A 16,753-nucleotide genomic window follows, 5' to 3' on the forward strand; every position below is an offset into this window, starting at 1 on the left:
CCCCTCCCCCAGCCAGCCCCAGCCTGTCCCGGTGCATGGGACTGTTCTGTCCTAGGTGCATGACTCTGCGCTTGTCCTTGTTGAACCTCATGAGATTCCTTTTGGCCCAATCCTCCAATTTGTCTAGGTCACTCTGAATCCTTGCCCTCTCCTTCAGCGTATGGTGGTGGACGGGTCTTATTCAACCTGGAGGGACGTGAGCAGTGGGACTCCGCAGGGCTCAGTCCTTGGGCCCGCACTGTTCAACATCTTCATCAGCAACTTGGATGAGGGTGTAAAAAGCACCCTGTTCAAATTCTCAGATGACACTAAGATGTGGGGAGAAGTGGGCAAGCTAGAAGGAAGGGACAGGCTGCAATCAGACCTAGACAGGTTACAGGGGTGGGCTGATGAGAACAGGATGGGTTCAACACTGACAAGTGCAAGGTGCTGCACCTGGGGAGGAAGACTCATCAGTATACCTACAGGCTGGGGAACTCCCTTCTCGACAGTGCAGAGGCAGAAAAGGATCTTGGAGTCATTATTGATGCCAAAATGAACATGGGCCGACAGCGTGAGGACGTGGTCAGGAAGGCCAATCGTACTTTGTCACGCATCCACAGATGCATCTCGAGCAGGTCCAAGGAGGTGATGCTCCCCCTCTATGCGACACTGGTCAGGCCGCAGTTGGAGTACTGCATCCAGTTCTGGGCACCGCACTTCAGGAGGGATGTGGCCAGCATGGAGAGGGTCCAGAGGAGGGCCACTCGCATGGTCAGGGGCAGCAGGGCAGGCCCTACGAGGAGAGGCTACAGGACCTGAACCTGTTCAGCCTCCACAAGAGAAGGCTGAGGGGGGATCTAGTGGCCATTTACAAACTGGTCAGGGGGGACCAGCAGGCATTGGGGGAGTCCCTGTTCCCTTGAGCACTCCCAGGAGTGACAAGAAATAATGGTCACAAGCTGGCAGAGAGTAGATTCAGGCTAGACATCAGGAGGGGCTACTTCACTGTCAGGGCGGCTAGGATCTGGAGCCAACTTCCAAGAGACGTGGTGCTGGCTCCTACCCTGGGGGGCTTTAAGAGGAGGCTAGATAGACACCTTGCTGGGGTCGTTTGACCCCAGTACTTTTTCCTGCCGTGGCAGGGGGTCGGACTGGGTGTTCTGCTCAGGTCCCTTCCAACCCGACCAACCATGAAACTATGCATCTACTACTCCCCCCAGCTTGGTGTCATCTGTAGACTTGGTGAGAGTGCGCTCTGTGCCATCATCCAGGGTGTTGATGAAGACATCAAACAAAACTGGCCCCAGGACCGACCCCTGGGACACTGCGCTTGTTACCGGCTGCCAACTAGACATTCAGCCATTGATTACTACCCTCTGAGCCCGATGCTCCAGACAGTTTTCTATCAGCCTTACAGTCCATTCATTCAGCCCGTACTGCCTTCGCTTGCCTGTGAGAATGTTGTGGGAGACTGTAGCAAAAGCCTTGCTAAAATCAAGGTACACCACATCCACCCGTCTCCCCACATCCACAGAGCCAGTCACCTCGTCATAGAAGGCAATCAGGTTGATCAGGCATGACTTGCCCTTGGTGAATCCATGCTGACTGTTCCTAATCACCTTCTTCTCCAAGTGCTTAGAAATGGATTCCTTGAGGATCTGCTCCATGATTTTTCCAGGGACTGAGGTGAGGCTGACTGGTCCATAGTTCCCTGGATCTTCCTTTTTTCCTTTCTTAAATATGGGCACTATATTTGCCCTTTTCCACTCATCTGGGACCTCTCCTGATCGCCATGAGTTTTCAAAGGTGATGGCCAATGGCTCTGCAATCACATCCGCCAGCTCCCTCGGGCGCATCCCCATCAGGCCCCATGGACTTGTACACACCCCGCTTGGTGCAGTGCCAAGGGAAAAGTCAACAAAGCTACAACCTACAGGCTGGGCAAGGAGGATGCAGGAAGTTAAAATGCAGTTTATGGGTTTATGCAAATTGATCAGATATATGCAAAGATACACACTGAAAATGTTGCACGGAGCTGCCCAAATCTCAGTAGCCACCGTCCCAGTTTTCTAGCGGGTAAATCTTCTATTCTTTTCATTCCTTTTACCATAACATGCCACTGGGATGTCTCAACAGTCAGGGCCAAAATATTTAGCTAAAAAGTTACAGACAGGTGCTTAGACGGTCTCGAAAACTCTGGCAATTTGCACTTTCACTTTTACTTCTAAGGCCTAAATACATCCAGTAAGCTGGCCCTTCCTCAGTGCCCACAGCATGACTCTCCTAAGATAAGATGGTTTTCAGAGTCTCAGGCCAGATGTGTACAGTTTGTTCCTCGACACAGCTTTTTTACTACATTTCCAATTTCCCAGACCCACCAAAACTTTTTCTTTTAGGGAGAGGAATGGTGGAATTTCCATTTCCTGGAAAATACCTCAAAACACTCCCTTTTGCCTTGCCACAGCCAAGACTTACTTCTCACCACAGCAAACTGTTTCCTACCTGTAATGATGTGATTGCAGCTCCCCCCACCCTGTCCACCAAGAATACTAAAGCTGAGGCCAGCACCTCCGCAGGCTCTGGGCAGATGTCGCACTGTGAAGGCAGCGTTTAGTCACTCCAGGGAACATGCGACATGGGAAGGAGGGAGACAAGCCATATCATGGGAACATTTCATGGTTCAATAGGTTTTTCTTGAGTGCTCTTCTTCCCGCTCAGAGTCCCAGAGGATTCTCCCGAGTGTCCCCTTGCATCTCTCTGGCTCTGGCAGCCCCACAGGGGGTGTAACCATGGGGGTTATATTCTGACCAAAAGCAGCAGCCAGGTGGATTCTGCTGGGTTCTTCCTTCACATACTCACAAATGTCAACACCAGCATCTTCTTTTTCCTCTTGGATTCTCGCCCAAGTTCCCACTAGCCCAGCTCCCATGCACTCCTGCTGTTTAGTTTTCACTAGATACCACGGACTTCATTTTGTGAGACCCCACCAAAAGCAGCATAAACTGCTCACAGAGTGAACATCTGGCTCATGTGTGACAGCAACTGAACAGAGAGAACCACCCCCAGCAAGTTTCCTCTTACAGCTCCTGTGCACAAACAACACCTTGCCCCAGATAAGAGGCCTGAGATCCTTCCCTCTGTGTGGGGAGACTCCATTGCACCCTCAAGACCACAGCTTTGTCCTCAGCTCTCTCCTCTTTTTTACAGCGCTGACACTCAGAGAGGTCAACTGGCAGCGCAGTGAAAATGGGAGTGCTCACCACACTGGCAAGTATCCTGGCAAAGAACTGGTTGTGAGAAGAGGACAAGCCTTCACTATCACCCTGACCTTCAGCGGAGAATGGAAGACTGGCCAGGGTTTAACCTTCGTTGCAGAAACAGGTAATGTCGCAATCTCCATCACCCCCAAGAGGGAGTGCTCCTTCATGCCCTTACCCCTTGGCAGTGTCCTCTCTCTCTGCCCAATGCCCACTCCTCCTTTGGCCAAGGTTGCACTGCCTACTCCTTGCCTCCCAGCCATTATCTCTGCTTCGTCTAGAGGAAACTGCAGGTTGACTTGAGAGCTCAGGATAAATCCCCTGTTCTTTGTTCTCTTTGAAAGGGCCGAGACCTTCATTGCAAGCTAAGACGCAGGCTGTATTTGACATCTCTAAACCAGCAAGCAAGGACACCTGGGGCGCAGGCCTGCAGTCCACCAGTTCCGGTTCTGCGCGCATCAGTATTTCCAGTCCTGCTACTGCTCCCATCGGGCGTTACAGGCTGAGCGTGAGGGTTACCTTAGCTGGCCGCTCCTCCACTCTGAATATTGGCACGTTTGTTCTGCTCTTCAACCCTTGGTCTAAAGGTACAAACAATTCAGGCTGTCCTTGAAATAGCTTACTTACCTATTTATTACCCCACACAGCTGCCCACGCGAGACCTTTTTCCTACAACTGAACTATGTATGTATCAATGCCAGAATAGCAGAAGGTCTCTTTCCACAGGGGTCTGTTCTGGGTCCAGGGGTGCTTAACATTGTCATTAATGATTTGGATGCAGGAATAGCGAGCTTCCTGAGCAAGTGTGCACATGACAGAACTGGGAGGGCTTGCAGACACTTGGGAGAATAGGATCAGAATTCATTGACAAATTGGAGAATGGGCAATAAGCAACAGAACAAAGCTCAAAGACAAATGGAAGGTGCTACACCTGAGGAAGAACAGCCTATTGCACAAATACAGAATGGATCATAGGCAAGGCAGCACTGCTAAGGAGGATCTGGATCACAGATTCCCCATGAGCCAGCAATGTGATAAAGCCACCAAAAAAGCAAATGCAATTTGGGCTGCAGCCTACTCCCTGCAGAACAGACCAGGCCATGTGTATGCCTCCCGCTTCCCCACCCACTCCTGAAATAATGGGAACAGACACGGGTGGGCGTTCACAGCAGCTCTTACAGCTTGAGGCAGGGTGGGAACCATGGCTCCATCCCAGGGGTTTTACAGCACCTGTGATTTGGATTTTCAGAGGATGAGGTGTTCATGCCCAACGCCGCTGAGTGCAACGAATACGTGCTGGAAGAGTTTGGGGTCATCTTTGTGGGCAGTTCATTCTATATGCACAGTTTCGGATGGAACTATGGCCAGGTACATGTGGTGTGGGAATGCTGGTTCTAGCCCCATGTCTCCTCACAAGCTGGATCGGCGCTTGCCCCCTCTTTCCCGTTCATCCTTCTGGCAGCCCATAATGCGCTGCGGCCTCTGCGGGTGTCTTTGGGATGCTGGCAGCCAATAGCCGTGCTCCTCTGCAGCTCTGCTGATGCATTTGAGGAGCAGGTATCAGGCCTCGTGTCCTGCCCCACATTACGGAGGACGAGAAGCGACCAGTTATCAATACAAACCAGGGATCCGACCTCCAGCTGGGGGAAGTCATAGTCTGTGCTGCTGAGGCAGAGGGCCCCACTGCCCTGACCCCACTTCCACTTCCTTGCAGTGATATCTAGCCTGTCCCTCTGTAAGGCACAGGCCACAGATTTTCACCCAGTAAGTCTTGCCTCAAGCCCGTAACTTTTCACTGAGCTGGAACCCCTTTTCAAATACTGATGTAGAACACTTGCACCCTGAATATTGATGGGGAAGAACAACGTGCATTACTTGTATACTGAGGTATTTTTAAACATAGTTTCAGGGAGACATTCTGGATATCTGCCTCTCCATACTGGACCGAAGCCTGGAATACCGCAGGGACGCGGCCACAGATGTCTCTCGCAGGAATGATCCCAAGTATGTGGGGCGCGTTCTCAGTGCCATGGTAAGAAATAGGTTAATTCTTTCAGCCCTGGAAATGTTGCAACAGTCCAAACCACTAAGAGTTCCTGTAGAAGCAAGTTCTTTGGTTTTTTAGACGAGGATGAAAATATTTCCTTGTGGGGCAAACCTGCTGAGAGAGGGACTCAGAAACCACAGCAACAAGCCAGAGAAATGCTCAGTGAGCCACTGTCCTGACCTGGGCTTCCCAGCCCTGTTGGGTCGCTGGTATTTGAGGCAACTACTGCTGTGAAATCTAAATGTTAAACCAGTAGCACAAGGGGGGTGGGTCTAGTGACAATTTTGGTGGTCCTACTCTGTGCCCCCGCCCCAGTCCTCCCTGTGATCCTTGCACTCTCCAGCTGCACTGCTTCTGTCCTAGAGCAATTCATACTTCGGCACTGCTACTCCTTTCACTAGTACTAAAATCTGCTTAAAACAGAGGAATCCCAGCACAGGAAGGATGCAATCCAGGCCAGAGACAGGAATATGCTAGGTTTTGCATCCACAAGGAATTTCTTTCTAGTAGTTTCAGTGAAAACAAAGAACAGCCTCTAGCTAAAATACACTGCTCTTTTTGTAGGCCTTTACAGTACATTTTTAAAACTCCAGGAATTGTTATGCAGACTGCAAATGCCACCGCTCAGGCCTTCACTTATAAGAACTGTGTTCCCTCCTAGAAAGAAATTTCACTCCATACAGGTGCTTGGCCTTCCTTGCCCGGTGCTACCGCTGTTTCAGGCAAGAGGTGCAAAGGGACTGAAAGGAGCTACTTGAGGCACCCTCTTCCCTGAAAATAAAATAAACTGTCTTCTTCCTGGCAGGTCAACTGTGCGAGGCAGCAACGTTGGTTCACTGAAATGTTACTCAAGGCAGTTGTCCTCTGCCTTCCTTTGTCATCTGTTGTAAACTCTGCATCTCTTTTATGCATTAATTGAATGTGAATTTTCCCAGGTCAACAGCCTTGATGACAGTGGGGTGCTGATGGGAAACTGGAGCGGAGATTATTCTGGTGGAAAAAGCCCAAACAGTTGGAGTGGAAGTGTTGCAATCCTGGTGAACTGGAAGCAGTCTGGTTATAAACCTGTTAAATATGGACAGTGCTGGGTGTTTGCAGCAGTGTTGGCCACAGGTAGGTTTAATTTAACACAGAGATACTGGTTGCACAGGTCCATTAAGGAAAATGCTAAACACCTACCCAAGAGTGATTCAAAGAAACTGGTAGATTGGCATGGCCAAGACAACTGTCCAGAACAACTAGTTGAAAACAGCCGTCTAAAAACTCTCTCTCAAATACTGTGTTTGTAATTAATTATGGGGTTTCTTTAGTGCTCAGGTGTCTGGGAATCCCCTCTCGTGCAATTTCAAACTTCAACTCTGCCCACGATGCAGATGAAAACCTGACTGTGGATGAATATTATGACGCTGCTGGAAATCCTCTGAACACAGGAGTAGATAGTGTCTGGTAAGTATCAGCAATATTAAACACTGACATCAATCAGACTTGCAAACACATAACAAGGGTATTACATGGCCTATAGATAGACACAAACTTCAACAAAAGGGTGTGGATTCCAGTGGTAAATACTGTGTTAATTTACAGTTAACATTGCACACAAACAATACAGATACCACTAACAACCAACAAGCCATTAAAGTGATAGAAAGGACCAGCTACAATTGCACCGTCTTCCAGTGCATTGTCTTTCTCCAATGAGCAGAACAATTTTTGCTGACTGGGACCTAAACACCACCCCATTTACATATACCTGACTTAGCACTTAGAGTCTGTTCTAACAGTGGATTATGACAGTGACCAGACCAGAAAGATGCTACAGGTACAGGACCAGAACTGATGGAAAACCTGGGGAATTTCCTTGGGAATAATCACACAGTGAGACTCGATTTGTTTCAAAAAGGTGCATGCTAAGGCATAGACTTTCAGCAGGGATGGCACCCATCTTTGCCCTTGCAGGAAGATCATTAGTGGTAAAAGTACACAGAATTATGGCCATAACAAAACAGAAAGTGCAAAAATGCAGGTGCAAGTTTGGGGTAGGATTGTCAGCAGCAACCATAGCCAGGAAGCTTGGTCAACCCAGGAGCTTACCAACCAGAAAACACAAGATTTTCTTTACCTTCCTCCATTTATAATTGTTGATGGCATCTAGTGCTGAGTCTCACCTTGGCAAACAGACACGACAAGAGCACTGCTATGCTCCATCAATCTTTGTCACATCAATGTGGCGCTGTAAGCAGCTGGGCATAACTTATAGCAGCTCTGAGGCTGTTTTGTGTCATGGGACAAGTAGTCAGCCATGTTAAGTCGAAGTCAGGCAGAAGGCATCTTACTTCATCAGACATTTTAAAAAGCTTACGCACCTCTGACCTGGGTCAAATCCACCCAGCCTTCTGCCTGATTTATGTTGTGCCCAGGCCCAGAATGCTCCTGGCTGGCCTCTGGATCAGAAACCCATAAAGGTTACGTAAAGCCTCCAATATCCCACACTAGGGACAAGAGCTGGGCCCACAGAAGTGTAAGAGTCAACCGAGTTAGTGATCATCCCAAACCTCTGCACACCTGGCACATGCTTGGTGTTCACCCTCTTTATTCTCCTCTATAGGAATTTCCATGTTTGGAATGAAGGCTGGTTCACCCGCAGTGACTTAGGCCCCTCCTATGGTGGATGGCAAGTCTTGGATGCAACGCCCCAGGAAAAGAGTGAAGGTAGAGCGAGTTCAATTCCAGGAAGTGACCGAAGAGAGGGCAGCTAGTCAGATTTGGGGCTGGCAGGGGAGGGGAACGAGAAATTCAGCCATGCCAAACAGGCTTTCTGTGCAAGGGCAAGAGAAGCTGTATCCTCTGCCCAATTTGTAGAGCCTCAGGTTACTCCTGCTGCCAAAAAACAAAAAAGGACTTCCACGCCGTATTCCCCCAGCAAGTCTGACATTTCCCACACAGAAACCTGCAGGCATCAAAAAATCAGGGGCCTTGTAAAATGAACTAGGTTTATCAAAATGAATACAAAGGACGTGCTGCCGATTAGATTGGCCCTGGGGCTGTACAGAAGAGGAACTGTCCTGGGACGGCAGGACTGTCCTCAACAGGTCACAGCTAACGTACCTTGCCTATCACATACTGGGCGTTTAGTCCAGACAATTCTAACTGTTTTTCTTGATGCTTCAGGGATATTTCAGTGTGGCCCTGCCTCAGTCACCGCCATCAAGGAGGGAGATGTGGATCTGAGGCACGACGTGCCTTTCGTATTCGCAGAGGTGAATGCCGACCGCATTGCCTGGACTTATGATTCTGCAACTAGGAAAAAAAAACCACTCCACACAGACACCAAGTCCATTGGCCAGTCTATCAGCACCAAGGCAGTGGGCAGTTATGACCGTGTAGATGTTACCAATGAGTATAAATACGAAGAAGGTAAAGAAAAATCTTGTTTCTGGCTGGTAACATTCTAAAACTGGCAGAACCGTGTTGGTAAGAGTCGGTGGAGGGTCACTTTACAAGTACTATAAACTGCCTGGGCAGACTTTATACTTTTAATTTCTGCAATCCTAAGAAAAGGGGGAAGAGAGAAGAGAAAGTGTTTTGACATACAATTCATGGTATGTTACTCTGGCACAAGGTAATATGGTTACCCAACCAGGTAACGTGGGTCCTAATTATGTTGTTAAAACATGCATTGTCTCAGCCTGTGCGTGTTAATAGCCACTGCTCAAGATGTTTTACAATCATTCTGTAGTCCCATTATCAGATACAAGGCACCATTTCGAAACCCAAGAAAATGTGGCAGTTAGTTACGCAAGAAGGGAAACCAATCTGTAGGTTCACGCTTCCAGATCGGCCAGTGCAAAATATAGAATGTAAACAACTGGCAACTGGATTTACAAATGCAAACAACAGTGCACACAAAACCTACAGCTGAAAACCATATGTCCAGAGGGTGAAAAGGCAGATAAGTCAAGCTCTTGTGTTCACGTAGAGCCTGAGCAACTAACCCTCAGCTGAACGGCTTCCTGTGTGTTACAGAATAAAGTTTAGCCTGTTAGAACTTACTGTGACCAGTCTCCAACGGTGAGAAGTGAAAGAGGAAAGGCTGAGAAACGGTGGACTTCGCAGAGTGTTTAGGGGCAGCAGCTCTAAGAAGAATGCATTTCTGTTGTCCACCCAATGTGTTAAAAGTGGCTGCAAACAGTGGCTCTGTTCCCACTGGGGGCATAGACGCTGGCACTCTACAACTCTGCTGGCGAAGCCTCGGGTTGTCGGTTGAATGGAGCTGCTTTTCAATTGCTGATTTTTATTTTCACGGTTCACTCTTTAACAGGCTCCCAGAAAGAAAGGATAATATTTAAGAAGGCTCATGAAAAGATGGTTCCAGATGCCGAGTTGAGGGGCACATCAGCGAGACTGCTGGAAATCATTCCGAAGCCCCATATCTCAGGAAAGTTCAAGGTTGACAGCCCCTTAGAGGTTGGCAAAGATGTCAACCTAATTTTGATTCTCAGCAACTTGACCTCCGTTGCTAGGAATGTAAAGGCAAATATAACAGCGTGGGCCATTGTGTACACTAGAAAGCCAATTCGTGAAATCTGGAAGGATACCCTGTCAGTCACTCTTGCTGCTAATGAAGGTACTTTTTGTATAAATGAGTATTCCAACTTTTACAACAAATTTAAAAGGAAATTAGTTTTCAAGGTGACAAATCTGGAGCAATAAAAAAAATAAAATAAAAAAACTACTAGCAAATGTGAAATGGGAAGGGATCTTAAACTAGAGTGAGAGAGGAAGATAGGGGTTCCTAAGACACAAAGTAGGTTCATTTTTTCCCCCTGAAAACCAGAAACAAAAAAAAAACTAAACATCTCTCAATTTGACTTACTTGAATACAACACAGACATGGGAAAATCTGTACCAGAAATGGGAAGAATGTGGTAAGGGAACAAGATAATGCAGAATAAGTGGAAACCACCTTAAAGTAAAGCAAGCAAAAAAGAGAGCTTCATATTGCCAGCCAAAGAGGTGGTGGGGCTTTTACAGATCCGTTGCTATCATGGGAAGCAGTAGCAGCATAGAAGAAAGAAATCTGATCCATGCGCTTGCTGGAATTGAACTTGGTTACTGAGGAACAACATAGCTGAAATGCCCTAGTTCAACCCTATCTGCAACAAGAACAATATGAACATTTCAGTTATAAGTAAGGAAGGAAGATTATGTAAAAATAGGCTTTTGCTGAAGAATGGGTGGAGGGGAAATTTAGAAATGCAAAGCTGCCTGGAGGTGCGGGCAATGTGCATCATAAGGAGTTCGGACTGGACAGGACTGCTGAGCTGTAAGAGCAGCAGGACAGAGGAGCAGCTCCCCAGGGAAGCTGTGGAATCTCCTTCACTGGAGCTTTTCACGGAGAAGCTGAAATGGCTTATAGACAGCACATCTTTGCAGAGGCTGAACTAGCTGACCCTTGAGGTCTTTCCCTCCCCATCCTTTGATTTTAGAACAGACTCAGTCAGGGCTCTTCCATGACAACTAACCGGTAGTCACTGAGGAAATAGCAAGCGCCAGGCTACCTGCCCCCTTTCCAGAAGCAGCTACAAACAGGAGAGAGGGCAGGCAACTCAACGGAGGGTGGGGAGGTGAAGAGACCAAGCCCTGCCCCGGCAGCAAGGCACTCTGCAGGAAGTGGGGCAGCGGGAGAGGGCAGGCACAGGGCAACAGGAAAATACCCGCATTGGTCGGCTGACATTTGTGAGGCTTTTACAGGTGAATCCCATCTCTCCTTTTAATGTTTTCTCCTTTTAGAGAAACAGCTTCCCATTAAGATAACATATGCTGAGTATCAGCAGCGCTTAACTACAGACAACATGATCCAAATCACAGCCTTATGCCAGGTACAAAGTGGGACTGAAGTACTGGTACAAAGAGAGCTCACCATGACTAATCCTCCCGTTGACATGAAGGTAAGGACCAACTCCTTTCCAGCCTAGAGAGAGAGAGAGTTGACTTCAGTGCTGCCCTGCAAAGACTCTGTGATCCACTTCAGTGCTGGGGTAAGGGGAAGGGGGAAGGATCTTTTGGTTTTTACATGCAAGCTCACCCCTGGCAGAGTGTGAAAGCTGAAGAGATCAGTTTAGGTAGCGCCTGGAAAGGGGGAAGAATTCAGAACCTGACCCTGCGCGTGCTTGCTCTGCACAGGTGCTGGGGGAGGCGAAGGTGAATAAGGCTGTGGAGGTGGAAGTGATGTTTACCAATCCCATTAACGAGGAGGTGAAAGACTGCATGCTGCGGGCAGAAGGCAATGATCTGCTGAATGGAAGCCTCAAGATAAAGTAAGTACAAGCAGCAGCTCCTTGCCGATACTAAAGATGCACACAACGGGACTCAGGCTCGCGCCTCCCCGAAGCACGTCCCGGATGGGACACCTCCCTCCTGGAGTCACTGGGAAGGTCCGTCTCTGGAAGTGAGGCTTTAGAAATCAAGGAAGCGATTTGATTGAAACCTCATCAGACCTCCGTTTTGGCTCTGAAATTTGTAGGAGCAAATAACCGTAGGCTTAATTTGAGGTAATTTATTTGCCAAATTAATTAATAGCACCTACATACCAGGCAAAAATCTAAACAACAATGGTGAGGTAAATGTGGTGGGACTGCTCATCACCACCAGGGACGAACCTGTCCACAGGACCTAAATTCTCAAGAGATTGGTCCCCATTGTTCAGAGTAAGTGGCAGTCTCTGTCACAATAGCTATGCCTGAAACCTGGGCTTTTTCTGCCGTTATAAAATGAACGCAGGTGCACATCCGAAGGCCCTTGTAACCGGCATCCAGCTCCCTGAGGCAAGTAGAGGTGCGATATATGAATGTACCTTGAGTCCCACTATGTAAGCAAAAAGAAGCTCGAATTGCACAAGCACAAATTCAGGAGGCCAGTCTCCTGAAAATACACCCTCAAATAGCCTTTGCATAACTATCACAGGCACAAAATTCCACCAGCAGTGACATGCGTATGAAAAACTGCTGATACAAAAAGAAGATGGATTTTAAATATCAGGCCCTAAATTTTTTTTCCTATTTTCTTTTTCTTAAGCAAAGTTGGATCTACTAATACTTAAAGAAAAGTACCAGTATTAGCTTTTAATTACAAGTGAATGCCATTTTAGACATGGGATTACTTTGAACTCCACCGAAACAGGTTAGGAAAGGAAGAATGAAGAAAGTGGTGAATACTGGGATAAAACACCTTTTTAAAAGCAACAGGGATAGCCGTTTCCCTAAACAGAAGTAACCAGCACACCGATTCTTCCACTCTGCATTTTGAATTCAAGTAGTGTCCCACTAAGGGGAGACAGAAACACAGTAAAGTGCTGCGCCCCTCTTCAGCAGGGGGCACAGTGCAGCTGTTACTAAGACAGTGAAGGAGAGAGGCAACAAGCTGGAAGAGAATAGCTGCTACAGCTTGCTCCTCTTTTACATTTGGATCACTGTGGTCGGGGGATGCTGTTTTTACAAACACAAATGGGTAAATTTGCAGACAGGTCTGTACTTGAATACATGGACAAAGTTACACTCAATGTTCTTCTTGGCAAATGTAAAGGCCTTCTGAAATTTCTAAGATTGGTGCACCTATGTTAGTCTAACACCCCTGTGCAACTAAATGTTAGTACATGACTTCAGATGTCTCAGACCAGTGCATCCCATACTTGCACCCCCTCCTCAGAAAACATAAAAGTCACGTTCAGGGCATCTCACATAACCCTACCCTCAGGGAAATCAGAGGTATGTAATATAGCAAGGCTCTTGGAGAACCAAAAATATGAACTTCCAGGATTTTCAAAGCTTTCTGGTTTAAAACACTTGAATCCATTATCGTTTCCTAGCATTCAAATATTTGAACTCTCTTATCCCCCCAAATTATTCTATTTTAAGGCAGCTGGTTATTACCAGTTCTCAGGGGCTCTGGTTATTTGTCTTGTGTCACTCATACATGCACCTTTACACCCCTAATTCCAAATGAAACTCAGGTCTCTCTCAGACTGTTTAGCTAGATCCCACCGCATCACTGCTGCTAGGTGTAGCTATCACGGGGATTGCCACATGAGCCAAAGGGAGTTAGGTGCCCAACACCCTAGTCGGAGCTGGACATCTAAATTATTTGGGACCCTCAGAAGTCCTCCACAGAACTGAAAGAAACACTGGAGTTTGGGGCAGCTGTTGGGGAAACTCAAAAGTAAAGCACAAGGATGTCCTAACTGATTTTTCTCCTTTGGTTCCTGTTTTTAAGTGTGCCGTCGCTGAAGCCCAATGAGACATCTGCAGTGCAGTTTGAAATCATCCCCACCAAGAGTGGAACTAAGCAGCTGCTCATTAATTTCTCCTGTGACAAATTTTCAGACATCAAAGCCTTTGAGACCATAAATGTGGCCAAGTGATCGTAAGATGGGGAGTGACCATCAGCTTGTTTTTGTGCAAACCTGAAGAAAAGTGCAAAAAAGCTCATGCTTGCTGTGAACTATTGCATCAACCTATTTCTGCTAGGCTGCAACAGACATCACATTTATCCTGGGATAAACTATTTTATCCCAGACAAAGTACCATCTTTCAGACATCCATGTCCATTATCCTGGGATAAATTCTAAAAAAGGGTCTTGGGATAAGAAGTACTAACAGTTTATCCCAGGACATCGCAAAATACATCTGAACGGTTATCTCAGCATCCCATAATTGAATACATGGCAGAAAAGCAGCAGTGCTTTTAGTCGCTCACTAATCCCGATTAGAAGGGTGGTGTGTATACATGCCAATCGTGGAACATTTCTGTTCTGGGACCAACACAGCCATAACTTATGCAGAGACAAATGCGACGTCTGTTCCTAGCCTAGAAACAAACTCCACACTCTGCAAACAGGAGTTACCCTGTTTCTTAATTATACATTTACATGTGCAATGAAAGGCAATTAAGTAGATTCTTCATGTATTGTTGTGAATTTTCATGTTTTGAATACACTATCTGATCATCTCTCCTGATTAAGCGTTTGGTTTTCTTATGTCTGTTTTTTTTCTTCACACACCATTTCCTGGTACCCCAGGTGCAGTGACCAGTGTGACTGGCCCCTTATGCACATTTTTCCACAGACTTACTCACCCTGCCTACTTTGCACTTGTAACAACAACCTCAGGTTTTCTGTTGCTTTGACAGTGCAAGCAGCTGGGATGATGTGAAGTAATGGTGGGGGCTTGAAATTCACCCCCTCCACAGGTGACCAGGGCAAGGCCCTCCAGATGCCTTATGCCCTGCATGGGCATTGGGGTTAGAGTGGCCATGCTGGAGTGCCAGCACAGTCTTCATGCATGAGGCGCATTCGCCTCATGGTAGCCAGCAGGAAAGTCTGCAACCGGAGTGGCTGGGGAGAGACCAGATGATCAGCAGCTGCACAGATCTAATGGCCCAAATCATATGGAAAAAATCGGTAGGGGGAAGCCGAGGTAACTATTCCAGTTCTCAAATGTGGTCTAAAAGGGCCCTTCCCAGAAACTCCCCTCCCTCTGTCATGCAGCTCCCTCCTCTCTCTACATGCCAGTCCCCAAATTCATTTCCAGCAATTATACACCTGTGCTAATATCCACTGGGAACCTCCACTCACCTTCCTTTCCCTGAACAATCTCCAACCCTGCTTCCAGCCTCATGTCACTCTCCCGTCCCTGCTTTGGTCACTAGATGCCGACAACCGTGCACAGGAGCTCAGGATATTACTGAAATGCAAGGAGAGTCACCATCACAAAAAGCCCAACATGGCAGCTACCTTGCAGACTGAACCCCACAAATCAGTCAAATGCTCATCTCTCATAGCACTGTCTGGGTGCACATCCAAGTTATGTCCATTTCTGGTATCTTATCAGCTGCCAAACTTTTGGCAACCACATCTGTGTCATATATGCAGTGCCACTGCTGGGTGAACATCCTTAGGAATCCACTGTTAAGGTGCATCCACAACTTTAAACAAATATTTCCAATCATTCAAACATACTATAATGCTTCCCAAGAAACAAAGAGCTGCTGCCTGCTCAATATCGCATCTGGGCAAATTAATACTGACTGAGCTGATTTTAAATTTAAGATGGCTGGCTGATGAACTCTGATATTCAGATTTATAACTTAACCAATGTACAGTGCTCCTTGCCCGACAAAAAATCAGCCAACACTAGCAACAGCAGCCTCTTCCTACCTATTGAGTCAGCAATAAGATAGTCATTACAAAAGCAAATGCAATGGGGATACATCAACAAGATTATTAGGTGTAAAAACATAGGGCACAATAGTACCACTGTACTGGGCTCTGGTTAGACCCCAACTAGAGACTTGTGTGCAGTTCTGCGCTCCACATTAAGAAGGACGTGCGTGGAGAGTTTGGAGAGGTTCCGTTCCAAAGACAGCAAAGAAGATCAGGGGTTTGGAAGGCAAGCTGTACAAGGAAAGGTGAAGAGACCTGGCCCTGATGCACTTGAATTAAAGGAGATTAGCAGGGACATGGCAGAAGTTTTCAAATACTGGAAAGGCTTCTTTAAAGAAGGTTGAGGGGAGAGGGATGCACAACAGTTCTTGCCCCATCCAGCCTGATCTAGAGCATGGAGCAGAGCAAAGCCAGAGATGTGGATCTGAACCCTCTCAGGTGGAGGAGGGTCTCAAATTGTCCTTCCCCACTTCCTCAGCAAGTGCCCCAGCATTTTTGCACTACCGTGCACAAGGTGGGCAGCAGCAGCACTACCCCTGCCAGGCACATTTGTGAGTGGCCAGGGCTGTCCACTTTATACTAAACTCCATGCTTCTGGTGCCAAGCATATGCTGAGCATGCCTGGCTAACAGATCAGGGATATGGGTGGACTCTGGGAACCTCCCTGCTCTCATCCAGTTCATGGCAGAGTTCAGGCAGCAGCTGAGCACCAAGCTGCTCAAACTGACTTACAGATTCACAGAAGTTTAGGGCTGGAAAGGACCTCATGAGATCATCGGGTCCAGCCTCCTGCTCCAGGCAGGAAAGACTGTGGGGGTCAAACAACCAGCAAGGTGCACGTCCAGTCTCCTTCTGAAGATCTCCAGGGTTGGTGCCTGCACCACCCCTGCTGGGAGCCTATTCCAGAGTTTGATCACACGAATGGTGAAAAAGATTTTCCTTATATCCAGTCTGATACCTGTGGCGGGCCAGTAGGGGGCGCTCCTGCGTTGAGCCGCCCCCCTCCCTGCGCCCGACCACCGTCCAGGCTCCGAGTGCCTTCCTCGGGGTGCCTCCCGTCCGGCCGACCCCTTCCCGGGAGCACACCCGCTAGCCTGGGGTTCCCGCTGCCACCAGCCAAGGCTCTGGACTCACTTCTGGCTCTGCGCACCTTGGAGAACACAGGCCTGATCGTCCAATGGGTGCTAGACCCAATACAGGCACTTGGGGCACTTCCCCAAGTCAGGGGCTGATTAGGGAAGCCTCCCTTAG

General features: G+C 47.7%; 1 protein-coding gene across 2 annotated transcripts in view; it reads left to right on the forward strand.

Annotated features, from left to right (window-relative positions):
- LOC102387884 (protein-glutamine gamma-glutamyltransferase E) overlaps window positions 1-14,301 on the forward strand; it is a 21,822-nt gene extending 7,521 nt beyond the window's left edge. Inside the window, exons 2-13 of one of the 2 annotated variants that reach the window (XM_006035767.2) lie at window positions 3,190-3,363; window positions 3,584-3,826; window positions 4,489-4,607; window positions 5,143-5,271; window positions 6,222-6,399; window positions 6,597-6,732; window positions 7,892-7,995; window positions 8,455-8,700; window positions 9,605-9,910; window positions 11,077-11,234; window positions 11,470-11,603; window positions 13,555-13,702. In XM_006035767.2, coding sequence (XP_006035829.1) covers window positions 3,190-3,363; window positions 3,584-3,826; window positions 4,489-4,607; window positions 5,143-5,271; window positions 6,222-6,399; window positions 6,597-6,732; window positions 7,892-7,995; window positions 8,455-8,700; window positions 9,605-9,910; window positions 11,077-11,234; window positions 11,470-11,603; window positions 13,555-13,702 — 2,075 coding nt within the window. Of the gene's footprint in view, window positions 1-3,189; window positions 3,364-3,583; window positions 3,827-4,488; window positions 4,608-5,142; window positions 5,272-6,221; window positions 6,400-6,596; window positions 6,733-7,891; window positions 7,996-8,454; window positions 8,701-9,604; window positions 9,911-11,076; window positions 11,235-11,469; window positions 11,604-13,554 lie in introns of both variants that reach the window. The other variant, XM_006035766.2, reaches the window with a different exon arrangement.
- The last annotated feature ends 2,452 nt before the right edge of the window (window positions 14,302-16,753 follow it).

Source organism: Alligator sinensis, unplaced genomic scaffold (genome assembly GCF_000455745.1).
Source record: "Alligator sinensis unplaced genomic scaffold, ASM45574v1 scaffold1369_1, whole genome shotgun sequence".
Classification (NCBI taxonomy): domain Eukaryota; kingdom Metazoa; phylum Chordata; order Crocodylia; family Alligatoridae; genus Alligator; species Alligator sinensis.